The 27,396-nt window shown below is 51.6% G+C and overlaps 2 protein-coding genes across 6 annotated transcripts in view; one reads left to right on the forward strand and one right to left on the reverse strand.

The window, feature by feature from the left end:
• Window positions 1–15,037, reverse strand: part of LOC118703116 (CGRP receptor component) — a 40,446-nt gene extending 25,409 nt beyond the window's left edge. For 2 of the 4 annotated variants that reach the window (XM_045571238.1, XM_045571237.1), the window contains exon 1: window positions 877–895. Coding sequence is in view for 2 of the 4 variants with exons in the window: in XM_036409762.2 (XP_036265655.1) it covers window positions 4,040–4,047 (8 nt within the window). In the remaining 2 variants the exon portion in view is untranslated. Of the gene's footprint in view, window positions 1–876; window positions 896–4,039; window positions 4,157–10,297; window positions 10,309–15,032 lie in introns of those variants that run through there. The other 2 variants (XM_045571236.1, XM_036409762.2) reach the window with 2 other exon arrangements.
• A 1,603-nt stretch (window positions 15,038–16,640) lies between these two features.
• ASL (argininosuccinate lyase) lies at window positions 16,641–25,868 on the forward strand. 2 transcript variants are annotated; one of them, XM_045571239.1, is made up of 17 exons: window positions 16,641–16,659; window positions 16,828–16,884; window positions 19,628–19,822; window positions 20,204–20,287; window positions 20,563–20,619; window positions 20,775–20,872; window positions 21,891–21,968; window positions 22,051–22,128; window positions 22,471–22,523; window positions 23,271–23,333; window positions 23,516–23,630; window positions 23,752–23,836; window positions 23,946–24,005; window positions 24,227–24,310; window positions 25,283–25,363; window positions 25,487–25,593; window positions 25,684–25,868. In XM_045571239.1, exons 2-17 carry the CDS (start codon window positions 16,873–16,875, stop codon window positions 25,826–25,828), a joined length of 1,395 nt encoding a protein of 464 aa, XP_045427195.1. In that variant the 5' UTR covers window positions 16,641–16,659; window positions 16,828–16,872; the 3' UTR covers window positions 25,829–25,868. The 2 variants fall into 2 exon arrangements, with proteins under 2 accessions (XP_045427195.1, XP_036265365.1); XM_036409472.2 differs by lacking the exon at window positions 16,641–16,659 and having other exon boundaries at window positions 16,732–16,884.
• Window positions 25,869–27,396: the final 1,528 nt, after the last annotated feature.

Genomic DNA, 27,396 nt, shown 5'->3' on the forward strand with positions numbered 1-27,396 from the left:
ATTAATTCTTTAATAGTAAGATAATGTTTTTAAACTCATCATTATTGGTGGTGTTAAATAGACAGCTTGGTAAGTTAATGTTTGTTAAATCTCACTATGTCCTCTTTCCTACAACCTGCCACTTAGTGGTGGTTACAATAACTTCTTCAGAAAAAAAAAAAAGCCTTAAATTTTTTTCTTGGTAAATAGTTCATTTAGGACTTAATAAAAGGTAGATATTATACACTCATTGATAACTTATTGAATAAAGGAGTGCTTAACATATATTAGCATTTACTCTATTAGCTGAGTTTAAAAACATTATCTTATTATTAAAGAATTAATGAGTAAGTCAGCTTCTGCCAGCCAGAGTCTGCAGGATGCAGTATCTGTTTAAGTATCCATGTGCTACTGGCATCACCAAAACCAGAGGTTCATATCAAGATGTTAACAAATGATGACTATGTAAAAAATATAAAGTGACTGGTGCTCTTTTTGCAACTGTTCTATGGGTTTGAAATTTTTCAAGTTAACATGTTGAGAAAAGTGGAAATGTAAAACTAAAGAATTACATGTGGTTAAAAAAAAAAAGACATTAATATAACTTATAACTGAGGGTATAAAATGCATTTTGCCCCAATGTTTTTTTAAGGTAACTAAAATCCATACCTGTCAATCATATTTACAAGTTATTGATCCCTACTAAGCAGGAATTGTCTACTCCATAGCTAACATTTCAGTATTATGTAATATGTTCACAAGCATACATATGAAACTGCCAATCTACACAAAATTTCATATTCTCTTATCAGACTTAGAATATTACTGAATTTATTTACAGGTGTTTAAAGCAAATATTCCAAGTGAAATTTAAAGACCATCTAAATCTATACTTACAGGCAGGCAGTCACTTAATTTCCTTAAGTAATGAATTAACTGACTGAAGTTGACTTGCTGTTTGAAATTTAACCTGTACAATTTGCTTAACTTGCTGAGTCAATTCAATGGATGTAAACAACTACTTTGTAAAACCAAATTCTGAAAAACAGAACAAAATGATCTATTAGCAGACTTTCCTTAGAAACACACACAAAAAGCCCATGCAAACAGTGCTACTGATTGCCACATAGTTAACTCTTATGAAAGCAGTGACGAATGGAATTGCTCAAATTCTCTTATGTTCAACCTATGTTATCAATGTAAGTCATGTTCTGGAAAACTAAAGTCTAGTTCAAAAAAACTGGGTGGCAGTCCATGAACAATTTCACTTGTAGCATTCTTTTGGGAGTTAACAAACAAATATCCTCTTTCCAGTCCTGTTACTGAAGTGTTATAGGACCTACATTATTAGCTAACTTCTTTAAGCCTCAGTATTTCCAGCTATAAAATGAAGGAAATTTTTACACTATCTTCAAGGTGCTACAGAAATAAATACCATCCATTTTTGTAACTATGTGTAATAAATTCAATAATAAAAGAGTGAACACAGCAGAAACCGGTTTGGCTCAGCGGATAGAGCATCAGCTGTGGACTGAAAGGTCCCAGGTTCGATTCCGGTCAAGGGCATGTACCTTAGTTGTGGGCACATCCACAGTAGGGAGTGTGCAAGAAGAGACAGCTGATCGAGATTCTCTCTCATCGATGTTTCAAACTCTCTATCCCTCTCTCTTCCTCTCTGTAAAAAATCAATAAAAAAAATTTTAAAAAAAGAATGTGTATAGTGTAGTAACTGGATATACAATAGTATCCCATAGACCTCAACCAGGTCAAATTATTTACACTGTAACACAAATCTGTATTTTTGTCTATTAATTCTATCAAGTATGAGAGGGATATTAAGTTCTCTAACAATAAAAAAATCTGTCATTCACAAACCAAAAGTCAGATATAAAGACAGTAAAGCAATAAGCAGACTGTAAAATTACAGCGGGGAGAGTAGGGAGATCTGGGGGAGATAAGAGATCAACCAAAGGACTTGTATACATGCATATAAGTACAACCAATGGACACAAAACTCTGGGGAGGGAGGGTATGTATGGGAGGGGGGGCAATGTTAAAATATGTAAACAGATAATAATTTAATAAAAAAATCTGTCATTCAACCAAATAAAAGCATAAACATTCCTCACCTTTAAAAAATTTCTAGTGAATGTCTATTATGTATTATTCACTCAGTAGGTATTTACTCAGTGACTGAAGAAAAAACAGTAGTAATAACTCAGGGGAGTTTTCCATTCGTGTCTTCTTGCTCCAGAACCTAGAAGTATAGTATGTTTGCCTCTCAGAGACTCAGGGTTCTACTGAAGATCCAAGCACCACGCTGCCAGAAGTCATACCTCACGCTGGAGGCATGACAGCAACTAGAAGTTAGGCCCTTAGACCTTTCCATTTCAGGGATCCTTCTATGCTCAAATCACATGTCTACCTCAGAAAAACTCAGCTTTCCCATAAACTGCTAGCTTCAAAATTCTTGATTAGCCTCGTAAGTCAAAGACTCCTTGGGAAGAGCAGATGCTTATAAGAGAAAAATCCCTTGAATCAAACAATTTCACTTAGAAAAATCAGAAAATTAATATGCTAGCAATTATATAGAAAGCGAGCTAATTTGTACTTATTAAACTAATGAAGTATCATCATATTACTTTAGTCAACTAGAATTTGCTGAATGTCTACTCTGCCAGATGCCATGCTAAGCATTAAGTGAATAGATATTGGCCCCGCCTTCATAGACTTGCACTCTGGGGCTCACGGCTGCCTGAGCTCATGGACATATATCAAACCAGCCAGCCGATAACCCTCTGACTACCCCCAGGACTCAGGACCAGACCTCCTGGCAACCATTCTCGGATTACGTGACATCTGGATAACAGTGCAGGGCCAATCCCAGGGTTAAGAAGGCAGGACTGATTATTCTCAAGGATATGACTTTTACTGTAAGAACTTAACTTTCCTTTCTTCTTGGGAACCCTTCCAGGTTTTCCAGTTAGCAACCTCTAAAAACCTTAAGTAAATCGTTGTCATTTGTTTCTAGCCAAAGCCTCCTCTTCTTGCGTAGGTTTGACACGATAGCATCAGAGCGTTCATAAGACTGTTTCATGAAGCTTTCACTTCAGGCACATATACATATTGGATGTGTATTTTTTTTTTAAAGTATTTTATTGATTTTTTTACAGAGAGGAAGAGAGAGGGATAGAGAGTTAGAAACATCGATGAGAGAGTCATCGATCAGCCGCCTCCTGCACACCCCCTACTGGGGATGTGCCCGCAACCAAGGTACATGCCCCTGACCGGAATCGAACCCGGGACCCCTCAGTCCGCAGGCCGACGCTCCATCCATTGAGCCAAACCGATTTCGGCTGGATGTGTATTTTTGTTAAGTGTGAAAAATAGTAGTGCACACGACCATTAAGTATGAGGCAAAAGAACATAAAATATTGAGTATTCAATTATCAGTGCCAAAGACAAACACAATATCGTTATGCCTATATAAAAAAAAAACAAAAAACTTCCATTTGCATGCAATACGACGAGCCAACATGGAAAAGAGCATGTGGGGTTAAACTGCTGGAACGACTGTTACTCCCCCTTCACACACTCAGCCTCCGGGTCTGCGGTCACAACGGGGCCCAAGCACAGTCTTCCTCCCAGAAAACCCGCCCCTTCCCTTGAAGAGCTCGCGGCTCCTCCACACGCTGGGAGAGCACCTCCTCAGTCACGGCTCCCAGCCCCCCGCCCCGCCAAGAGGATCCTTCTCTCCTCCAGGAACCTCCAGGGCCCAAGGCCCGGAGAAGGCCGGGATCACCCCTGCGCCCTCGGCACGCCAGCAGATGAATGAGGGGGAGCAGGCTCACTGAAAGGCACCGGGCACCGGATGGGAGTGCAGACGGCGGTTCAGAGGGGCAGAGCGCGTCTCCTTCTGCCCCGCCCCCCTGCACGTGGCCCTCCCCACACGCCGCCCGCGAGGCCGCCCAGCCCACGCCTCTCGGCTCCCAGCTCCTGGCCGTCCCGTCCCCCGCGGTGAGGCTCGGCGGACAGCCGGAACGCGCACCGGGTGACTCACACTTCCATGCCGACCCCGTCGCGCCGCCCCTGCAAGCCACGAGCCTCGCTCCCGCCGTCGGCGCAGCACACCTTGCCGCTTCCGCCTCCGAGCGCCGCGGTGCACGCCGGGTCCGCCGCGCTGCACGCCGGGAGTCTGGAGGACCCGGCGGGATCGCGGTGGTGCGCGCCCCGCCTCCCCGGCTGTCCCCTGGGCTTGCTGTTCGCCCAGCTGGACTTCAGCTTGACTAGCGTTTGCAGGCAGGACTTAGCTTATAGTTCCGTGGTCTAGGATATGCCAAAATGTTAATACACTAAGGTTCCAAAGACGTCATCTCCTTAATAGCCCTGTGAAAGCCCAGCCCCTCTGAGAGCAGTGATGCGCTGGAAAAGAGGCGGCTCAGGGCCGCTGGGAATGTTCTATTTCATGATCTGAGTGCTGGGCACTCGGTGTGTTTTTTGCTGCAAATTCAGAGAGATGTTCACTTATGTCCACTTTTATGTGTGTGTTATAAGTTAATAAAAAGGTTTAAAAGGTAAAATAATAATAATAATCCTAACCGACCTTCTCCCTGTTCCCATTCTTCTTTGAGAGCTATTTGGAAAAATAAAAAAGTAGGCATAAAGACCTTTAACATCAGACAGTCCCTGACCTTCTGGCCTTTCTAGGAATTTATCCAAAGGGAATTATCAGGTTCTTTGAAAGATGACGTGTAGTGATATGTTTTTGCTCGGAAATATCCCAAATGCCTAACAGTAGGGAGTAAATAATGTTTCAGTCATACAATATAATATTGTATGCTACCATGAAGAGTCATGGGGCATATTTGGTATGTTGAGGAAATGCTCAAGATAGGATTTTTAAAGGTAGGAAATGATGTGGTGTGACCCTAATTGTGTAAAGAAAAATAACACAAAGGGAATAAAATACCTAAGATTTTGGGAGGTAGAGCTACCTAACCAAATTTTTATGTATTTTTATAAAGCAGGGGTGAAAGTTTGATATCTGTTATCTTCTGGATTTTTTTTTTTTTTTTTGGTGTGTTTGAAATATTACCTAAAGACTGGAAGGAAGCCCTAGCCGGTTTGGCTCAGTGGATAAAGGGTCAATCTGGTAAAAGGCACATGCCAAGGTTGTGGGCTCGATCCTCAGTGTGGGGTATGCAGGATGCAGCCAATCAATGATTCTCTTTCATCAATGATGTTTCTATCTCTCTCTTCCTCTCTGAAATCAATAAAAATATATATTTTTAAAAAAATAAGACTAGTGCCTGTTTAAAAAAAAAAAGACTGGAAGGAAATGTGTCAAAATATTAAGTGGTGGGTGTCTTTAGATGAGTTAATTGGTAATTTTTTCTCCTTTGCTAAAGTTCTATCCATTATTATATACTAAACTCATTCTCTTTGCAAGGTTCTTGCTAAGCACTTCATTATTCCAGAATATTGTGGAGGCTATGCAATTGGTCAGCCTGTGATTCTGTTTACCGCCATCATTTTCATAGGGACTGTTTGATTTGGGGAGATTGCTTAACCTCTCCTAATCTCAATTCCCTAATCTGAAAATCAGAGCTATTAGGTAATCCTTACAACATGCCTAGTATATAGTTAAGTGCTCAACAAATATTAATTACTGTGACAATACAACGATGACATTATATGAGGTAAATTCCATTGTTATTCAAAATTTACTATTGAGGAAACAGAGGCAGGCTTAGGTTATGATTTTTGCTCTAACTGGTTTGACTCAGGGGATACAGCATTGGCCTGCAGACTGAAGGGTCCCAGGTTCTATTCCAGACAAGGGCATATGCCCAGGTTGCATGATCCCCAATAGGCGATGTGCAGGAGGCAGCCAATCAATGATTCTCTCATCATTGATGTTTTTTTCTCTCTCTTCTTTTCCCTTCCACTCTGAAATCAATAAAAATATATATTTTTAAAAAGATTATGATTTACCTAAGGTCACTCATCTAGTAACTTGTTCAGCAGGGATTCAAACCCAATCTGAAAAAATATGTGAGTTGTATTAAACTGTTAATAGTGACAGGGGATTAGATTTTTAAAATGTGCTTTATTAATACAGTGGAATGCTATCTATAGATATAAAAGCCTAGCAACCCAACAGCAGAGCAAGCAGAATGACTGGTTGACCAGTCGCTATGATACACACTGACCAGCAGGGGGCAGATGTTCAATGCAGGAGCTGCCCCCTGGTGGTCAGTGTGCTCCCACAGTGGGAGCGCCACTAGGCTGACCAGGATGAGTGGCACTCCCACAACAGGCCAATCCCTGCAGGCCACACCCCTGACCAGTGCACGAATCTGTGCACTGGGCCTTTAGTTTACCAATAAAAAGGAAGGGAGTACCGATACATACTACAACATGGATGACCCTCAAAAACATGCTAAGTGAAAGAAGCCAGACACAAAAGACCACATATTATATGATTAACTTACATGAAATGTCAAAGAATAGGCAAATCTCTAGAGACAGGAAGATAATCAGTGGTTGCTTAGGGCTGGGAGAGAGATGGTGATGGGAAGTGACAGTTGATAAGAGTTTCTTTTGGGGAAACAAAAATGTCCTAAAATTAGGTTGTAGTAATGGTTGCATATCCCTAGAAATATACTGAAAAACACTGAACTGTACATTTTAAATGGGTGAATTGTATGATATCTGAATTATATATCAATAAAAATATTTTTAAAATTTTACTGGTGTTCGCCTATGTGTATTGGATTGGAAAAGAAGTAAGCGAAATTTAACATTTAACTCTACACATTCAGAATTTTAAAAATATTTTTCAAAACCCATGTTATTTTTAATTATAAAAAATATTATTCATGCCGAAACCGGTTTGGCTCAATGGATAGAGTGTCGGCTTGGGGACTGAAAAGTCCCGGGTTTGATTCCGGTCTAGGGCATGTACCTTGGTTGCGGGCACATCCCCAGTAGGGGGTGTGCAAGAGGCGGCTGACCGATGACTCTCTCTCATCGATGTTTCTAACTCTCTCTCTCTCTCCCTTCCTCTCTGTACAAAATCAATAAAATATATTTAAAAAATATTATTCATTTACTTTAAAATATTTTTATTGATTTTTAGAGAATAAGGGCGAGGAGATAAAGAGGTAGGAACATCCATGAGAGAGGACCATGTGGAGAGTCCCCCGCACCTCTCGGGAGGAGAATGACCCCCACCAAGAAGTGCTGAAGATGCTCCTGTGCCATTCACTCAGCAATCGTAGCGAGGACGGCTCATTCGGTGGCGGCGATACGAATGTGAACAATACTCCCTGCCTGGCTAGCGGACAGCTGAGTTGGAGAACCAGCTCTGGACATCAACAACTACAATATGTTGTGTTTGGACGCGATGGAGCAAAAGGGAAATGACTAATGAGGTGGAGAGGCGTCGCAAAGCCCAGGGTGTTTGAGCTGGTGCGGGGAGGAGCACACAAAGCCAATGCTTCCGGAATGAGCTTCCGCGGAAGAGAGACTCCTGCCGCTGAGGGCCCACCATCAAATGGCTGAGCTCCAGGTGCTCCAAGGGAAGCCACCCTAAGACCTTGGGGCCATATGCAGTCACCCAACTTATCCCCTGGGGCAGCTGAGTAGTCAGGAGTGAGGCCTGCTCCCAGGGGAAGGCTGCCCAAGAGCCTGCAGGAAAGAGAACCCAGCCAACAAAGCTGAAACTCCAGCCTGACCTGGCCCCGTGCCGGGCCTCCTGCAGCTTTTCTAACTTGAGGCTGCCTCATGAGTCTCTATTCTTTGCCACCCAAAGCACACAAACCAAGTAAAAGGCTCCCCCCGCCCCTCCAATAACAGCTGGCTTTTTAGGCAGAGCTATCAAATATCCACAAAAGTCCAGAACATGAGCAGACCTTCTAAGTCTTCCAAGTGGAAAGTCCTGTTGTACACTGAAGCCATTAGATCTAGGACTCGGAAGAAAATCAGCAGATAGCGCTCTTGAAGTAGAAATACAGTTCTTAAAGTTAAGTCACCCAGGAAGAGTCTAGAAGAATAAGACTTTTTTGGTGGTTAGCTTTTCACATGTGTGTACTCATTTAATTCTCACAAAGTTCTCATGAGGATGTGTGCCAGGCACAGCACTAGCAGTCTCATTTACTTCTTTCGAGAGTTCTTGAAGCTAAAAGAACTATGAGCAGACCTAGCCAGTTTGGCTCAGTGAATAGAGTGCTGGCCTAAGGACAGAAGGATCCTGGCTTTGATTCCAGTCTAGGGCACATGCACGGGATGCAGGCTCAATCTCTCATCACTGATGTTCCTATCTCTCTCTCCCTCTCCCTGCCCCTCTGAAATCAATTAAAAGGTACTATGATCAGCCCATTTCACAGAGAGGATTTGGGAAGTGGCAGAGCCAGGGTTCTCACTCTTCTCTGGCCAACTCCAACACCGTGTGCACCAGCACCACCCCAACATTACCTCTCGCGGTTTCAGGACCTGCCACCAACATTAGGGGTACCTCCCTTTTTTTTTTTTTTTTTTTTTGCACTACTCCCTTCCTCGGTTATTTGGATGTACCCAGGTTGGAATTTCAGAGGAGAGAGGCCAGGCAAAGTTTTCACACTTCTGAGGCAGATGAATCCTGGACAGCCCTCAGCTGAGAACAGGCATCATCCATTGTTTCAGCTGGACCTCCAAGCTGAAAATGAGGATGGACACAGAAAGTGTGCCTATGATCGAGGCCTGGAAGGAAACACCAGCAAAGGAACCTCCAGAAAGGACTGCAGCTCTGCCAATACCTTGATTTTATCCCAGTAAAAGCCATGTAGGACTAGGGAATTGTGAGGTTATAAATTTGTGGGGCTTTGTGTTATAATTTGTTATAGCAGCAATAGGAAACAGATACTCCCATGCAAATCCTTTGTTTCATATTACTCGAAAGCATGCCATATTACTGAGCAGGGGTTGTGATCCCTTTTTTATCACCCCAGGAGCAGGAGTTGTAGACCCTTGATGACATCTACTTATGGGTTATATTCCTGGGACACACAGGAATGAGGCAGCCAAGTGTTGTGGTGACAGGTGTGGGTTCTGAGCCAGACACCCGAGTTAAATGCTGGCTCCATCACTCACTAGCTGTGTGGCCTCAGGCAAGTTTAACAACCTTTCTGCGCCTCGGTTAATTCCCCTATAAAACAATATAGAGCTGTTGTGCTTAGAATCACACTTGGCAAGTGGGAAGCATGGAGGGGGAAATGTTAACTATTATTCTCCTATGTATCTAAAGCAAGGAAATAAGATTTTTTTAATAAAGAAAGCTCTAAGTATAAGGTGATGTGTGCAAAACATCTCATCTAGCTCTCATTGCAGATATACTATCCATCTTCTTGGGGAAATCACAGAGTCCTTGATTACCCACCCTTACCTCAGAACAGTTGACATGAGTTAATTTAGGGGCTTCCAGTTAGTAAGAAAATGTGTTCCCTGGCAGTGCAGGCTCGGGGGAGGTTGTTGGGGATGGAGGGAGAGTGGTGAGCCCCATTGAGGAGCATTTTCCTGGAGTCTCTCCATATGATAAGCAGAATAATGGTTCTTCAAAGATGTCCACACCCTAAATTCTGCAGATGTGATTAAAGTTACGAACCTTGAGATGGGGAGGTTTTCCTGTGGCATTTGGACGGGCCCAATCCCATCACCTGGGTCCTTACGAGAGGAGAATCATTCCCAGCTGGTTTCAGTCATGTGTGACTATGAAAGAATGTTCAGAAAGATACTATGTCACCAGCTGGAGGAAGGGGGCCGTGAGCCAAGGAATATAGGTGGCATCCAGAAACCAGAAAAGGCAAATAAATGAATTCTCCACTGGAACCTCCAGAAAGGACTGCAGTCCTGACAACACCTTGATTTTATCCCAGGAAAAGCCATGTAGGACAACTAACACAGAGAATTCTGAGATAATAAATTTGTGGGGTTTTGTGTTGTAATTTGTTACAGCAGCAAGGGGAAACAGGTACTCCCATGCAAATCCTTTGTTTCATGCAGACTGTACTGCTCAGCCTCATAGACATGTGACAAAGGCAGCCTTTGAAATGACCCAGCCCTCGCCAGTGCTGAACTACAACTGCATGACAAACCTTCTGCCAGAACCTCTTAGCTGAACCCGCTCACCCCCCAGAATGATCCATCCCCAAATTAAAAGCACTGAATAAATACTAGTTCTAATTATTTCAAACCGGCATATCCTAGTCCACTAGGGTTTTATTTATTCATAATAGCAACGACCATTTATTGACTACTTAGTATAAATCAGACATAGTACATAGACAACTTCTTCACTCCATGCCCAGCACACTATCCTCTTTTTAATGAACCCCCAACGGTTACATCACTTACCTGAGATCACACCCACAGAGTGAAGGGGCTGAGGTTCAACCCCTGGCTCCTCTGGCTCTCAGAGCCTGTGGTGAAACACACGCTAGTGTGGTAATTGCTGCATGAGCCCTTCCCAAGGGCTGCCCGTGGTGAGGCCACTGGCCACGCTGCTCACCAGCTGTCTCCATTAATCACGCACTGGATGGGGCTCTTGCCGTCCTCTGCGGCATTCATTCAGGTTCTGCACTCTCAATACCATGTAGGGTCGATCCTAATTCAGCATTTGAAGAGTACGGCAGCCCCCAGGCCTCAAGATTCATTGTCCAACTTTTGTTTTCTTTTTTTAACTTTTTAAAAAAATATGTTTTATTGATTTTCCACAGAGAGGAAGGGAGAGGGATAGAAAGCTAGAAACGTCGATGAGAGAGAAAAACATCGACCAGCTGACTCCTGCACACCCCCTACCAATGTACATGTCCTTGGCCGGAATCGAACCTGGGACCCTTCAGTCCACAGACAGACGCTCTATCCACTGAGCCAAACCGGTTTCGGCCAACTTTTGTTTTCACCACAATGACTGGAAGGACAGTTGATTGTCATGGGAGAGTCGGTAAGGATCATATTGGCCAGTTGTTCTTAACTTGAACCCTCAGGTAATTAATTTCTGATAAACATGGGTGTTATTGCTGCTCTGCACAGAATGATGGCTTTGTGGCCAGACTGCTGGGGTTCAATTCCCAGTTTGGTCACTTTCCAGCTGGGTGTTGTTAGGCACGTAACGTGATCTCCCAGACTCAGTATTCTCATCAGTAGAATGGGAGCAACTGTAGTAATGACCACAAGGGGTAGTTGTGAGGACTTAAGGAGATAATCACCTCCTGTATAAGATGTTTGGCATAGTGCCTGGCACAATTAGAGCTCAAGGAATTGTTGTTGGAATTGTGAATAGGGCCCTTGGTGGTTTGGCTCCGTGGATAAAGCATCGGCCTGCAGATAGAAGGGTCCCAGGTTCCATTCGGGCCAAGCATGTCCAGGTTGTGGGCTCAGTCCCCAGTAGAAGGCATGCAGGAGGCAGCTGATCAATGATTATCTCTCATCAGTGATATGTCTATCATCATCATTTTATGTATTGTCCTATTGACATAGAGAAAACACCTCAGCCTACCTCTACATGTCTTCCTTCACTTTTTCTCCTTTACTCAGGCAGGCGTCAGGGCTTGGGATTTCCCAGGATGGTGCTCGGGAGGGATAATCAGGTGAGAGCCTCTTCCTTCCCTCTCTGTCTCCCCCTTTTCCTGAGCGCACATGTGTTCTGTTCAATAACGGCAATGGCAGGACACTCAATGAGGCTGATTATGTAGCTGCCAGACCAGCTTGAAATTTTATATATGCATTATTAACTCAAATTCTCAGGACAAATCATGCAAACTAGGTCTTTTTGCTCATTGATTCTTTTTTTGTTTTTGTTTTTGTTTTCATTTAACAAATACTTATTGTATTATTTCAGTCTTCTCATTATTTGGAAGACATTAAAAAATAAAACAGACACCCCTGGCCAGCATGGCTCAGTGGTTACAGCATAGGCCCTCATTGTATGATTATCAGTGAAGGGCACTACCTAGGTTGCAAGTTTGATCCCTAGCCTGTATCCAGGCACAAATGGGAGGCAAACAGTTAATGTGTCTCTCTCACATCAATGTTTCTCTCTTTCTCCTCTCTCTCTCCCCTCCTCACCTCCTTACCACTCTCAATGGGAAAATATCCTAGGGTGTTTCTCTCCCTCTCTCTGCCCCCTCCCTCCTCGTCCACTCTCTCTCTAAAACTCGATGGATAAATCTATAATAATAATAATAGCATAATATGCTAATTATATTGGACATCCTTCTGGACAAAGCCACAGCAGTGGGAGGGGCTGGGGCCAAGGCCCTTGCACAAATTTATCATCAGGCCTCTAGTAAATAAATAAAATGTTACAAGTGAGACCTGGCCACAGAGCTTAGTTGGTTAGAGCATTGTCTGGATATGCCAAGGTTCCATCCCTATCAGGGCACATACAAGAAGCAACCATGCCCGGCTGGCATGACTCAGTGTTTGAGCATAGACCTATGTACCAGGAGGTCACAGTTAGATTCCCAATTAGGGCACATGCCTGGGTTTTGGGCTTGATCCCCACTAGGGGCATGCAGGAGTGGCGGATCGATGATTCTCTCTCATCATTGATGTTTTTATCTCTCTCTCTCCCTTTCCCTTTCTCTCTGAAATCAATAAAAATACATTTTTAAAAAAGAACTCTTAAAACACAACAATAAGCAAACAACCCAATTTTAAAAGGGCAAAAAATTTGAACAGACACTTCACTAAAAAAGGCATATGGATGGCAAATAACCACATGGGAAAATGCTCAGCTTTAGTCACTAGGGAAATGCAAATTAAAATGATAATGAGATGCCATAATGCACCTATAAGAGTGAATAAGTTAAAAAGACTGACCCGTCTAAGTGTTGACAAGGATGGACAGAACTGGAACTCATATACTACTGGTGGGAAAAGTAAAATTGTACCATTTTGTAATACTATTTGTTAATGTCCTAAAACTGTGGTCGGCAAACTGCAGCTCAAGAGCCACATTAAGCTCTTTGGCCCCTTGAGTGTGGCTCTTCCACAAAATACCACGGCCTGGGCGAGTCTATTTTGAAGAAGTGGCATTAGAAGTTTAAAAAATTTGGCTCTCAACAGAAATTTCAATTGTTGTACTTCAATATTTGGCTCTGTTGACTAATGAGTTTGCTGACCACTGTCATAAAAAGTTAAACATATGATCTAATCATTCTACTCCTAGGTAGTTACCCAAGAGAAATGAAAACATATGTCTATAGAAAGACTTATACATGCATGTTTCTTTATAATAACTACCCTCCCATTCCTAATCCCTGGCAACCACTATTCTGTCCTCCATCTCTAAAAGGTTGTCATTTCAAAAATGTCATATTAGTAGAATCAAGTAGAATCAATGTATTCCTTTGGGATCGGCTTTTTTTCCCCCCCCCCCACAAAGCATAAAATTTCCTAGAGATTCAGCCAATTTGTAGTATGTATAAACTGTTCATTTCTTTCTACTGCTGAGTTATATTCTGTGGTATATACTTATACTGTAATTTATTTTTATGGGTCATTTTAAAATACAAAATGATTATCATTATCTGCTGCTTGCAAAGGGCAACAATAATTTATTTTGCAGTTGTTGTGTGGCATGTTCTCTAAATATTATGACATATAACATGCAAAGTATGTGTTAATTGACTGTTCAGTAAGGCTCCCAGTCAACAGCAGTTTAAGTTTTGGGGAGTCAAAAACTATACATGGGTTTTCAACTGTGTGGGGTTCGGTGCCCCTAATCTCCATATCGTTCAAAGGTCAACTGTAGTTGTTTGTCTATCATCTGGTTATTTTTTTCTATCTGTACTTGTGTCATTTATTTCTGACTTCTTCTGGATTGAGGACATTTTAAAAGCCCATTTTATCCCCTCTCTTGGGTTTTTATATCCACATTTTTTTTTGGTGGTTGCTCTAAGAATTACAATATAAATTCCTAACTCATTCCAATGTTCCCTGAATTAAAATTATACCTCTTCATGTACTAGTATAATGTAAGAACCTTACAACAGTATAATTGCATTGGCATCCCTCTCCACTTGCTATAAAACTAACAATATATTATTATTTTAAAATAGTTATTTGTAGCCGAAACCGGTTTGGCTCAGTAGATAGAGTGGTGGCCTGCAGACTGAAAGGTCCCGGGTTCGATTCCGGTCAAAGGCATGTACCTTGGTTGCGGGCGCATTCCCAGTAGGGGGTGTGCAAGAGGCAGCTGATTAATGATTCTCTCTCATTGATGTTTCTAACTCTATCCCTCTCTCTTCCTCTCTGTAAAAAGTCAATAAAATATATTAAAGAAATAAATAAATAAAAGTTATTTGTATTTAAATTTTAAAGGGTTTTTAAAAGTCTTCCATGCATAAATGAGAGAGAAATATCAATCAGCTGTCTCCTGCACACCCCCCACTAGAGATGTGCCCACAATTAAGGTACATGCTCTTAACCAGAATTGAACCTGGGACCCTTGAGTCCGCAGGCCGACGCTCTATCCACTGAGCCAAACCAGTTCGGGCAATCATGTGAAATCTTTTTCTTTTTTTTTTAATATATTTTATTGACTTTTTACAGAGAGGAGGAGAGACGGATAGAAAGCCAGAAATGTTGATGAGAGAGAAACATCGACCAGCTGCCTCTTACACACCCTCCACTGGGGATGTGCCTGCAACCAAGGTACATGCCCTTGACCGGAATCGAACCCGGGACCTTTCAGTCCGCAGACTGACACTCTATCACTGAGCCAAACCGGTTTCGACCATGTGAAGTCTTTAGTATAGAATCTGGAACCTGATGAGTTATCCACGTTAGGTATCATGGTCACAGCCCTGCCCTCAAACATTTTTCCCAACTCCCTTTCCAGCTTCAGTTCATTTGCCGAGAGGTTTGGCTCCTGTATGTTGCTGGATATTCAGGAATGTGACCTCATTTTGCCGAGTGGCACTGGCCTCCCAGGAAGGGATGTCCGGCCTCAGACACTAGCAGGTAGATCCTAGGGACTTGCCACCTGCTCTCTCAGTTTTCAGGGCCACGTGGCTTTCTCGGGGGCTTTCCTGTCCACCTAGTGGCCTGCTGGGGTCAGAGAGGCAAGATGGGTGAGGCCTGGCTTCCAAGGAGCTCACGCCTGCGTGGGGAGAAGACACAGAAGCCACAACTATAGCGCTCCCAGCTCAGGGAAAGACTGCTAGATGCTCCTATGCTCAGGAGCCCTCCGGGAGCACCTGGACCCTGCATCCACCTGGATCGGCTGAGAGTCTCCCTGACATTGATGATGCGAGGCTAGAACACTGAGGGGCGAATGGGAGGTAGCAAGACAGACAGTGAGGGAAGGGCTTCCAGGCATAGAAAAGAGCATTTAAGAAAGCTTGAAGCCAAAACCGGTTTGGCTCAGTGAATAGAGCGCCGGCCTGCGGACTGAAAGGTCCCAGGTTCAATTTCTGTCAAGGGCATGTACGTTGGTTGCGGGCACATCCCCAGTAGGAGGTAGCTGATGGATGTTTCTAACTCTCTCCCTTCTTCTCTGTAAAAAGTCAATAAAATCTATTTTAAAAGCACAGCACATTACTGGAAGTCCACTCCTGGTCCACTCCTGGGAGAGCTAAAAACCTTCAATCCACAAGGCATCCAAGACCAAACTCTCTCCCTTGAATTCAAAGCCCTTCACAATCTTGCCCCACCTTACTTCCCACCTCTCCTCCCCACCCCCATCCATCCACTCCGATGGTTTCCTGTTCTCCACACCGGCCATTCTCCGTCTGGCCTCCAGGCCTTGGCCCAGGCTGCTCCCTCTGCAGGGAATGTTCTAATCTCCACTGAGCTACCTCCCTCTCATCTTCCAAAACCCAACTCAGGGGCCATCTCCACTAGAAGCCCTTCCAGGAGGAGTCCGGGCTACCCCTTAGAAACCAGCCCGTTACTTTTGCTGATTAGTTCATCACGCCAAGGAGCCATCCCCTGCGGCTTGCGACACGCCCCCACCCTCCGCACACCTTGGCCCGTGCTTTGCTAAATTAGCTTCTTTTTTTTTTTTTTTAAATACATTTTATTGATTTTACACAGAGAGGAATTGAGGAGGAATTGAGAAGGACAGAGAGTTAGAAACGTCGATGAGAGAGAAACATCGACCAGCCGCCTCTTGCACACTCCCACAGGGGATGTGCCCGCAACCAAGGTACATGCCCTTGACCGGAATCGAACCCGGGACCTTTCAGTCCGCAGGCCGACGCTCTATCCACTGAGCCAAACCGGTCCCAGCTAAATTAGCTTCTTGAGGCAGGCGTCCTTTCTGATGCGCTTTGCTCTTTCTTCCGTGTCTAACACTGTGCCTGTCCTACAGGACGGTCCCAGGGCGTGTTTGTTGAATGAATAAACGATCGGCATGCTATTTCACATTGTATGTATCTTGCCCTGCCCGCATCTCCGCCTCTAACCCAGCTCCCGTCTGCAGGGCCCGGAGCTATAACGAGCGCCGGGTGGAGGCACCGTCCCCTCCCCGCACCCGGGGCCGCGCCGAGGCCGGGCTGAGCCCGCCCCGCCCAGCGCGGTGCGGCGGGGATTGGTGCCACCGCCGCGGAGGCGGGGACAGGCCGGTGGCGCTGACGCCGGCTCCGCAGAAAAGCCCCGCGGGCTGGCGGGCGGCGCAGACGGCGCGGCCGGCGGGTGAGTGCGTGGCGGCCGGGGCGGGGCGGGCGGGGCGCGGGAGCGGGGACGCCGGGGACCGAGGCGCGGCCCGCGTCCGCCGCACCACGTGTGTGCGGGAGCCCAGGGCAGCTCCTCCCCGGGACCCGCCTCGGGGCTCAGGAGGTTGTCCCTCCCGTCTTGTCTTCCAGACCCTGAGGATCGAGGCTCCCGGAAGACGAGGAACCACCCAACATGGCATCGGAGGTGAGGGGCCCTCGGGGACGCGGTCCTGCAGGGCTCCGGGCGAGGGGGAGGGGCGCCCTGCGCGCGGGCCTCCGGTGCCGCCCCCGCCCCGGCCGCCCTCCCGGGAAGGGTCCTCTCTGGCTCCAGGCTGTGGGCACCTGCCAGGGCCTGGCGGAGCCCTGCGCCCCTCCCCAGAGCCTGTGGGGCAAAGCCACCAAAGCACACTGCCCGGGAAGGCGGTCCTGACCTCACCTGCTGCCGAGGCAGTTGTCCCCGAGTAGCAGAATCCGCATGACTGGCTGTGGCAAGAGGCAGCAGGTGGGGGACCTTGCCCTGTGGCCCCAGTGGCCCCTGTGCCCAAGCTTCCTCCCTGCCCTAGAGCCAGGGGACTCCTGGTTGTCTTCCTGACCAGAGTGGCAGGAGTCTGAGGCACAGGCTCCTTTTCTGTGCCCTCGTTGATTTGTCTGGCAAATGGGGGCGTGGAGGGGGGGGGGGGTCGTTGTCTGCCTCCCTCAGGAAGGGACTGGATTATGAGGTCTTGGCCTGGAAGCCTTCAGGTAAAAGGGACTGTTTGCTTGCTGTCATCGGACCTGGGAAGCAGGAGGTGTGGGGTACAGCCCCTCCGGGCCCTCATTAGCTGGCAAATCACTTCCTCCTCTGGGCCTGTTTGTGCATCTGAATAAATGGGACAAGAATGCCAGCTTCGAGGTCCCTGTGGAGGGCTGGGGGCAGGGCCTGGACTTTGGAGCCCAAACCAAACAGACTTGGTTTCTGAACAGTCACTGGACCTCCCTGAACCTCTTTTCTCGTTTACAAAACAGGAGTGACAGTGCCCACGTCACAGGAGGTGTGACAGCACATACAGCATGCATAGGCAGGGCCAGGGAGCAGGAGGTGCTCAATACGTGGTGGCAGACTGTGCTCACAGCAGCATCTCAGCCCAGCCCAATGCCCCTGCCCCTGGCCCTTACGGGATCCTCTGGCCCCGATGTTCGCTGCCTTAGCGCTTCCCTCTCCCACCACACTGGGCTTTCCCGGTGCCCAGGCTGTGGCACCTCCTTCTGGCATTTTCCTGGGGTCCTTTTAAGCCTGCCGGTGAGGTGGGAGGCTCCACTTGGCCCCAAAGCAGAACAGGCTGCTTTCAGGAGACCCGGGTGCCAGGTGACCTCTGCTTGCCCCCAGGCTGTCCTGTGGGTTTGGACTAATTGGTTTGGCTGCAGCCCCACTTGTTAAATAGTTGTTATTACGAACAACCCAGGCGGGGAGTCAGGGACCTGCTGGGAGAGGCAGTGCCAGGACTCCCACTGTGGGGGGAGCTGGCTCCCCATCCTTACCGGCTGGCCCTGGCCCTCTGGCCCCAACAGTTAGAACTGGGACCCCATGTTTTGGTGGAGATCAAGGTTTGCTGGGGCAGCAGAGGGTAAGGGGCAGGCCCAGTTCCAAAGGCTGAGGAGGGCGGAGGCAGCTTCTGCAAGGGGCCAGGGCTGCTGGGCACGGAGGGGTCAGCTCACCGCCTGGGCCTGAGCATGGCGGAGGCCCCCTGGCGCACACAGGAACCAAGCCGAGGCACAGCCTGGCCCACGCAGCCCTCGGCTGCTCCCTTAGCAACACCTAGACTTTACTGAGTCCTTCCTGAGAGGCAGGCACCGTGCTATGTGTGTGCTTGGCAAATTTTATCCAATCGATAGAGGGGCAATCCTGAGGCTGGGAGAGGTTATATAACGTGCCCACGGACAGCTGGCTCGCAGAGGTACGAGACATTGCAGAGGGACAGGGGAGGACATGTCCCCGGTGGCCATTTAAACCCCGATGCCAGAGATCACCATGCACACCTCCGCCTTGGCACACTCTCTTTTTCATCATTGGCACTCTGGCTGCTCAGGCTGCTTCAAACGTGTTCTGCACCCCTCCCCCACCTGTCCCATGCCCTGGCCTATGCCCTCTTTCAAAACAGAGATGCCTCTGTCCCACCTCTCTGCCCTTGGCTCCTGGGGGCAGGGGGGCAGCTCGTGACCTCCCGAAGGCCAGGGATGACAGGTGTGTCATGTCGGAGGTGCTCTCCAAAGGAGTTTCGGGGATGGGACCGGAGGTCCTGCCCCGAGCTCTGGGAGGGAGACGCGGGTGACGTGAGCCTGCTGGGCCCCTCGGTGCCTGTCCCTGCCGCAGAAGTTCTGAACGGCAGAGCCGGCAGAGGTCCTGGCGGACCGTAGGTGCAGCGTGCGGCGGGCTGGCTGCCTTCACGCTGCCGGCCTGCAGCCCTGGCTCTGCCAGCCCCGGCGAGGGCAAAAGACACATCGCTGCTCTGTGCTTCAGTTCCCCCCTCTGTGTACCAGATAGATCGGCGCCTGCTTCAGAGGGTCGCTGCCAGTGCGTGCCCAGCATTTACAACAACAGAGCCTGGTACACGGAGGTGTTACCAGGATTGCCATCATGATCACTGGCACCTCAGAGCGGATTCTGGCTCTGGATTCCACCCTGGTCGCTGCAGGAGAGGCCCCAGAAGTTCTGCTTAGGTCTCAGGGTCCTTGCACCCTGGAGCCGTGCCAGGTGGTGGGAAGAGCCCTAACCTCACCGTCCAGCCACCGCCCCACACTCACTCCGTGGGCACGTGCCTGCCTCTCTCTGAGCCTCAGTTTCCTTACCTGTCCAGCGCCGGCTGCCACTGCCATCACACTGACAGCCCTCCCGAGGGCCCTTTGGGCGAGGCGCTGCCCTGGAGGCGGGGGGAGGGCGGGAGAGTAATTGCTGCTGCTCTCCCCCCCAGAGCGGGAAGCTATGGGGCGGCCGCTTTGTGGGCGCCGTGGACCCCATCATGGAGAAGTTCAACGCGTCCATCGCCTACGACCGGCAGCTGTGGGAAGTGGACGTGCAGGGCAGCAAGGCCTACAGCCGGGGCCTGCAGAAGGCCGGCCTCCTCACCAAGGCCGAGATGGACAAGATCCTCCAGGGCCTGGACAAGGTACTGCTCACGCCCCGAGGTCCTTCCGAGGGCTCCCAGAAATCCCCAGACAGGCTGCAGTGTCACCCGAAGCCTCACACCCCTTTGCGGTGATTACACACCTGGAGAGGTGCCCTTTGCCCCTGCACAGAGCTCCCTGTCTCTCTCCATCCCCGATGCCCCGCGGCCCCGTGGCTCAGGGCAAAGGTGCAGGGGGCCTGAGAGGCTCCGTGGGTGGGGGCTGCACAGCCCCCCCCCCGCCCCCCTGCCTGGGGAGCACTGCCAGGACTCTGCTCCAATCCAGGGAGAGCCAGTGATCAGGGTGTGGGTGGGAGCAGGGCCTGGCCCTCGTGGCTGCCCGGGCCTGCCAGCCTGACCCCTGGTGGCTGCCCTGCACCACAGGTGGCTGAGGAGTGGGCCCAGGGCACCTTCAAACTGAATCCCAACGACGAGGACATCCACACAGCCAACGAGCGGCGTCTCAAGGTATGATCCCGTCCTCCCTCCTCTCTCTCCCATCCCCTGCCCCCGCCTTCCCTCTCCCCTTGCCCTGGGCCTCTTGGAGTGTAAGCACCAGAGTTCTGTTCACTTCGTCCTTGGCAGTTTGGGCGGGACTTCAGAACAGGAGGCCTTGGCAGAGACTTGGGCAGAGACTTGGGGCAGAACCAGGGCCCCTGGGGCAGGGAGGGAGGACTCCAGGGCACGTGGGCGGACCCCCCTGGGCTTGGGCAGACCCTGACCCGTGCCTCCTGCACCCCTAGGAGCTCATTGGTGAGACCGCAGGGAAGCTGCACACCGGACGAAGCCGGAACGACCAGGTGCCGCCAGCCCTCCTCCCCACCCTGTGCTTCCCGGCCTCGGGGAGCTCCGACAGTAGAGTTGGGGCTCAGGAGCTGTCCTGGCTCCCCAGGGGAGTCACACGTCCGTCCGTCCATCCGTCCGTCCGTCTCCCTGAGTGCCCCTCCCCCCACAGGTGGTCACAGACCTCCGGCTGTGGATGCGGCAGAACTGCTCCACGCTCTCCGGCCTCCTCCGGGAGCTCATCAGGACCATGGTGGACCGGGCAGAGGCGTGAGTCCCCCGGGGACGCCGGCTGGCAGAGGGGGCACGGGGCAGCCAGGTCTCTGCTCCCCTGAGACAGGCAGCTTGAACGCCAGCCCCAGGAGGCCCAGGGGAAGAGGGGAGGGGAGCCAGGCCTTGGGGTGCCGGGGGGCGGGGGGTCCCAGAGCTCCCGGACTGAGTGAGCAGAGCAGCAGGAGGGGGGCGTTTCTTGCAGGTGCCTTACCCCGCGGCAGGTAAGGAAGCTAAAGCACTCAGGGCAGATGCCCTGAAGCCCGAGGACGGGGGCTGGCAGTGCCCGGGGCAGACGGAGCCGGTCCCCAGCCACCTGGGCCCCTCGTCCCCATTTCTGCCCAGCACGCTGGCCAAGGACAGAACTGGAGGCTGCCTCCCAGCTGCCTCAGCCCCAGGCCTGGGCTCCTGAGAAGCCCCTGTTTGGTGTCAGGGACAGGGCTGAGCCCTCCTTTTCCCTTGAGACCCCCGTTTCACAGACCACACCTCCTGGGGGCAAACCCGGGCACAAGCACCATCACCCTGGAGGGCCGGAGGCTTAAAGAGGGACTGCTGAGGAGGGCTGGCCTTCTGTGTTGGGGTAGTGACAGGTTCTAACATTGATGGGGTGATGGTTGTACACTTCAAATGAGAGAACTGTATGTGAACCATCACCTCAGAAATGTTTACTAAAAAAGCAAACCAGAACCACCACCCGCAGCACTCTGCCCCTGCCCCGCCCGCTCGGAAGTGCCCCCCCCCCCCGGCCCTCTGGGCTCCTGGGGAGCTTCTCGCTCGCAGACATGGGTCCCGCTGCCAGGTGGCACCCGCGGTGCTGTGAGCTGCAAAGCCCCGAGCTGAGGGTCTGATCCCCGCTTGGTCTTGGGTCTGTTCCCTTACGACGACTTCTCCCCGGGAGATCACTCCACCCCTCGTGCGTGCGGGTAGCTCCTGGCCGACCCGCCCTGCCGCTCTCCGCTCTCCGGAGGGGCCAGGCCTGCAGGCCCTCAGGCCCTCTGCCCCCGCTCTCCCCCCACAGGGAACGCGACATCCTCTTCCCGGGCTACACACACCTGCAGAGGGCCCAGCCCATCCGCTGGAGCCACTGGATCCTGAGGTGTGCGGGGCGGTGAGGGAGGGGCGTGGGGGAGGGGAGGCCCCCTGGCCGCCCTGACCCTCCCCTGCCCGGCCCCCCGCAGCCACGCCGTGGCCCTGACCAGGGACTCCGAGAGGCTGCTGCAGGTGCAGAAGCGGATCAACGTCCTGCCCCTGGGGAGGTGAGTGAGGTCCCGGTGCTCCGAGGGTGGGGACAGGGTGCCTGAGGGTGAGCATGGCCGCTGGGGACTGACAGGAGAGGAGCCAGCAAGGACCAGGGGCCTGGCCTCCCTGCTCTCCCTGAGGGGTGGACAGCCAAGCTAGAAGGTGTGCCAGAGCAGGGCCGGAGAAGCCCCTGAGAGCCGGCCAGGTACCCCCAGCCTGCCGTTCCCTGCAGGGGGACAAGTGTCAGGCGCCAAGCTGACTGGCTGCGGCCCTGGCAGCCAGGGCGCTGCTCTGGGCGTGTATGTGCCAGGGCCTGCTTGCCGGGAGCCCTGGTCACTCTGAACCCCCTGCCCCTGCAGTGGGGCCATTGCAGGCAATCCTCTGGGCGTGGACCGGGAGCTGCTCCGAACAGGTAAGCCCTCCGCCCGCCCCCGGGAGATCACCGTCAGCCTCTGCCCTGGCCTTGCAGAGAGAGGGCGGGGGTCTGGGTGGGTCCCGTTACCTGTGGGCGCTGACGTCAGAGAGGCCGGGGAAGGCCTGTAGCAGGGGGGCCCGGCCTTGGGTGCACACAGGGCTCCTGCCTCCCTCTGGGGCCTGGACAGGAGGCCTCCCGTCTCCCCGCCCCTCTCTGCTCCTCCTCCCTGCATGGGGGCCACGGGGAGTGTCGGGAGCCGCCCGTTGTCCTCACTGGCAGAGAGTGTGGACAAGGAACCCGGAAGGCTGGTCAACCTCGAAGCTCTGAGAGGTCAGAGCCAACCACCCACTGTCTGGTTGAGACAATGGTAGCTAAAGCAACCTCCATCCTTTCGTCTTACGTAAATCCTTGCTGATTGGCTATTCCTGGGTGGATCCCAAGCCTTAAAAAAAGGGGTAGCAAGGCCAGAGCAAGGCGAGACCTCCCCCTTGAATTGAGCTTCCCCCAATATCGCCAAAATAATACTTTCTAGTCTCTTTCATTTGTGTGCCACCTCCCCCAGAACCCTAACCCTGAACCTGCACCCTGACCACTGGGTCAGTGGGGGCAGGGGGACACTCCCAACTGGGGCCCAAACGTGGGGCTCTCACAGGGGAGGTGGCTGGGCAGCCTGGTTCGGGGTGGAGGAGGCCCATCCTTGTCCACAGCTCAGCCCCACTGCCTTCCCCCTCTCCCCCTTTCCAGAACTCAAATTTGGGGCCATCACTCTCAACAGCATGGATGCTACCAGCGAGCGAGACTTTGTGGGTGAGTCCTGGGGGCCAGCCCACTCACCCCCTGCACAGCGCACCGCCCCTGTCCCCCATCCCAGTCCCCTCCAGCCGCCCCCCACTCCCGTATGGCGCCCCCGGAGCCCTCCAGGCGGGGGAAGAGCAAGAGAGGCCTGGTGACCCGAGAGCCTGCTTTCCCTCCCCGTCTCCCCCCACAAGCCGAGTTCCTGTTCTGGGCCTCGCTGTGCATGACCCACCTCAGCAGGATGGCTGAGGATCTCATCCTCTACGGCACCAAGGAGTTCAGCTTCGTGCAGCTCTCCGACGCCTACAGGTGAGGCCGCACGCCGGCCCGCCCGGCTCTGCGCCCCCACGTGGCCTCCTCCCTCTGCGCCCCAGCCAGCCGAGCGGCCAGGGCCAGAGGAGCGCCCTCAGCCCAGCGTCTCTGTCCCCAGCACTGGAAGCAGCCTGATGCCCCAGAAGAAAAACCCCGACAGCCTGGAGCTGATCCGCAGCAAGGCGGGCCGCGTGTTCGGACGGGTGAGACGGGCAGGGAGCGGGGCGAGGCCTCCGGCTGACCCAGGGGGTCCTGGGAAGCTTGCAGGACGGGCTCCGGGGTCCAGCCTCCTGACCCTCCCTCTGCCCTCAGTGTGCTGGGCTCCTGATGACCCTCAAGGGACTTCCGAGCACCTACAACAAGGACTTACAGGTGTGAGGCGGCGGCGGCGGAGGGACCCCTCTGCGTACACGCCACGGACCGGTTCTCAGGGCCCCGCCACCTTCCATCCCGACCCTGACCGCCCTGAGCGCTCTCCTCTCCCTCGGGGTGGGGGGTGGGCGTGCTGAGGGCTCCCAGTGGAAAGAGTGGGGATGCCTCCGTGAGGGGAGGGGCGCTGAGCCCTCACCCCCTGCCATGTGCCCCCCTCCCAGGAGGACAAGGAAGCCGTGTTTGAGGTGTCAGACACCATGGGGGCTGTCCTCCAGGTGGCCACGGGCGTCATCTCTACATTGCAGGTGAGACATGCCTCTCTTCTCCCGGCCCCTGAGCTCTGGGACGGGCAGAGGGGACATGAGAGGAGCTGCGGTGGGCGGTCCAGGAGCCCAGGGCAGGGGGCGGGGGCACGTGCCTGGCTCTGCCTTTGAGGGACAAAACCATAGAAATAGTTAGACTCAAGGAGTCCCATCCCCAGGCCCAGGGGTCGGCAAACTCGTTAGCCCACAGAGCCAAACATCAACAGAACAATGATTGACATTTCTTTTGAGAGCCACATTTTTTAAACTTAAGCTCTATAGGAAGGTGCATTGTTATTAACTCAATGAGGGTACTCCTAAGCTGGCCTTTGCTAAAAACTCAAGGGGCTGCATGTGGCTCTCGAGCCGCAGTTTGCTGACCACTGATCTGGTCTGACCAGATCCCTTTTCATTATGGGACATTCCATTATGCAGCAGCTGGGAACGTGTGTAAGGGACCCCTGTGTACCAACACCAGCTTCAGCCATAGCCACCTCGTGGCCGTTCTTGGTTTGGCAGCTGTCTTCGCCCCACCCCCTTAGCTGAACCAGATCCCCATCTGCGCAGCATGTCCACTCGAACTAGTTGGGGTGTGTCTAGCGCGGTGGTTCTGGGACCCGCAAAGTCAGCATCCCCTGAGAACTTGGGAGAGTGCGATGCTGGGCCTCCTTCCAGTAACACAGGGTCCGACTCCGGGGATGGGGCCTGGCGTCTGTCTTTGGAATAAATCCCGCAGGGGATTCTGATGTGCACTGAGGACAAGGACTCTGAAAACGCAACGGCAGCCCCTGTAGCACCCCTAAAAATTACCCATAATTACGAGAGAGAGCCGGAGAGAGCCAGCAGGGTGGGAAAGAGTGGCTCTGCCCAGGGCGGGAGACTTACTGGCTGAGGGGTAGGCTGGGAGCTGGCAGCTTCAGGCCAGGGGTGCCCAGGACCCCCCGAAACTCACCACTTCCCCACCCACATCCCCAGATTCACCGTGAGAACATGGTGCAGGCTCTCAGCCCTGACATGCTGGCCACTGACCTCGCCTACTACCTGGTCCGCAAAGGGGTGAGTGTGGGGTGCTGGGCCGGAGGGGCCGGGTGGAGGGGTGGTTAGGGAGGCACGGGTGCCCACAGCAGGTCAGGGAGCCTGGACACCCGCCTCAGTGCTGCCCTCCGCTGGGACCCGCAGATGCCATTCCGCCAGGCCCACGAGGCCTCTGGGAAAGCGGTGTTCATGGCGGAGACCAAGGGGGTCCCCCTGAACCAGCTGTCGCTGAAGGAGCTGCAGACCATCAGGTGCGGCCCCTTCCCTCCCCTCCCTCCGCTGCCCCCCGGGCCCAGAGGCTGCGGGGCTGGGCAGTGCTAGCCCGTCTCCTTCCTTCCCAGCCCCCTGTTCGCGGGCGACGTGAGCCAGGTGTGGGACTACGGGCACAGCGTGGAGCAGTATGCCGCCCTGGGCGGCACCGCCCGCTCCAGTGTCGACTGGCAGATCAGCCAGGTGCGGGCGCTGCTGCGGGCACAGCAGGCCTAGGCCCCCCACCCACCCGCCCCCAAATAAAGTGCCGCCTGTCTCCTGCCGAGCCTGACTCCCTCCCCGGGGCGTTCTGGGGTCTGCTGGGAGGCAGTGGAGGTCATCGAGGAGGTGGAGACACTGGACAAGGATGGCGATTCGCAGTGGGCATGGCGTCTCGTCAGAGCCTCTGCCCTGCTCAGACCCCTCTTCCCTTCACTGGGGGGGAGGGGGGGCACCACAGTGGCCTCCTGTCCGGTGTCTCGGCAGGACCGGCCTCTCTGGAGCCCTGTTGGGACCTGACAGGCTTCGTTCACCAGTCAGTCCCTGTCTATCTCCTTCCTCCGGTGTCCCCGAGGCTCCCACTCCCGTTCTCCCCGCTGAGCCCACCTCCCCGGGCCATCGGGCACAGTTGCAGGGTATCGTTGTCCTGAGGGGATAGTTGGTGTGCGAAGCTTCACACACAGGATAAGAAGCACCTTCTCCAATGGGGCAAGGATACTCTAGTCAATAAATGGTGTTGGGAAAACAGGACAGATACATTAAAAAAAAAAAAAAGTCATGAAAGCACCTTCTTGCAGCATATATAAGCGTAAACTCAAAATGGATTAAAGATGTAAATGTAAGACATGAAACTTCTGAAAGAAAACTCTCACATTGCTCTTACTAATATGTTTTCTGATCTGTCTCCTTGGTTAAGGAGAACAACCACCACAAAAATAAACGAACAGGACCACATCACACTAAAAAGGTTTTGCACAGCAAAGGGAGCCATCAACAAAACAAAAAGACAGCCTACTGAGTGGGAGAATATATTCGCCAACGGTTCATCTGATAAGGGGTGACCTGGATTTGGAGGGGACGCCATTCCACGCGCTACGCCGTGCTTTCCGATTCCTTTACCGGCATTTTCCCTTCCGTTTCTAGTCTGAAGAGCACGCTCCCGGACAGATGAGATGGGATTAAAACAAGCTGTAGGCAGTTCGTCACTGTCCTTATCTCAAACCCAACTTAAACTCATCATTTGAGCTCCTTTTTGTGTTTTTCCGCTCCTGCCCTTTTACTCTAAGCCAGGTCTCCACGTGCCACCGGGCCTTCTTTCCTGCGCCCGCTCAGCCAGAGCACACCCTCCCCACCTCCGAACTCACTTAAAATTGTCCAAGGAGAATGTGGCGGTTTCCAGAGCCATCCTCTGACTTAGAGCATCTACTTGGTTAACGCTGCGATTGGCACTTCAACGGCTCACACTGGGTCACGTCCTGGAGCTGACGAGTCCCCCCAATATGAGACAAAGGGTTTTTGCTGAGGACAGGGGCTGCTGGGAGTGTGGCTGCCTCTAGATGTGAACTCCGGAGTGGGTCAGTGTGACAAGCTTCCTCCTTGACAAGGAGGAAGAGGCTCCGAGTTGACAAAGCAGAGCTTCCACATACCAACTTAGCAGACGCCTGTCCCGTGGCTGACCTTGCAGAATATCCCCACAGGAAGTACCTGTGGCTCCTAGGCAGCCTCAAGAGTGACCCGGCCTGTTGGCAAGTGCCTCATTCTCTCTCTCTCTCTCTCCCTCTCTCTCTCTCTCCCTCCCGCCCTCC

Source organism: Pipistrellus kuhlii, unplaced genomic scaffold, assembly GCF_014108245.1.
Source record: "Pipistrellus kuhlii isolate mPipKuh1 unplaced genomic scaffold, mPipKuh1.p scaffold_m20_p_4, whole genome shotgun sequence".
In the NCBI taxonomy this organism is placed as follows: Eukaryota; Metazoa; Chordata; class Mammalia; order Chiroptera; family Vespertilionidae; genus Pipistrellus; species Pipistrellus kuhlii.

Excerpts from the sequence above, each read along its gene's own strand:
- ASL (XM_045571239.1), top strand. Across the intron at positions 20,873-21,890 it reads ATGGTGGACCGGGCAGAGGC|GGAACGCGACATCCTCTTCC; the intron begins GTGAGTCCCCCG and ends CTCCCCCCACAG. Across the intron at positions 22,524-23,270 it reads CCGGGAGCTGCTCCGAACAG|AACTCAAATTTGGGGCCATC; the intron begins GTAAGCCCTCCG and ends CCCCCTTTCCAG.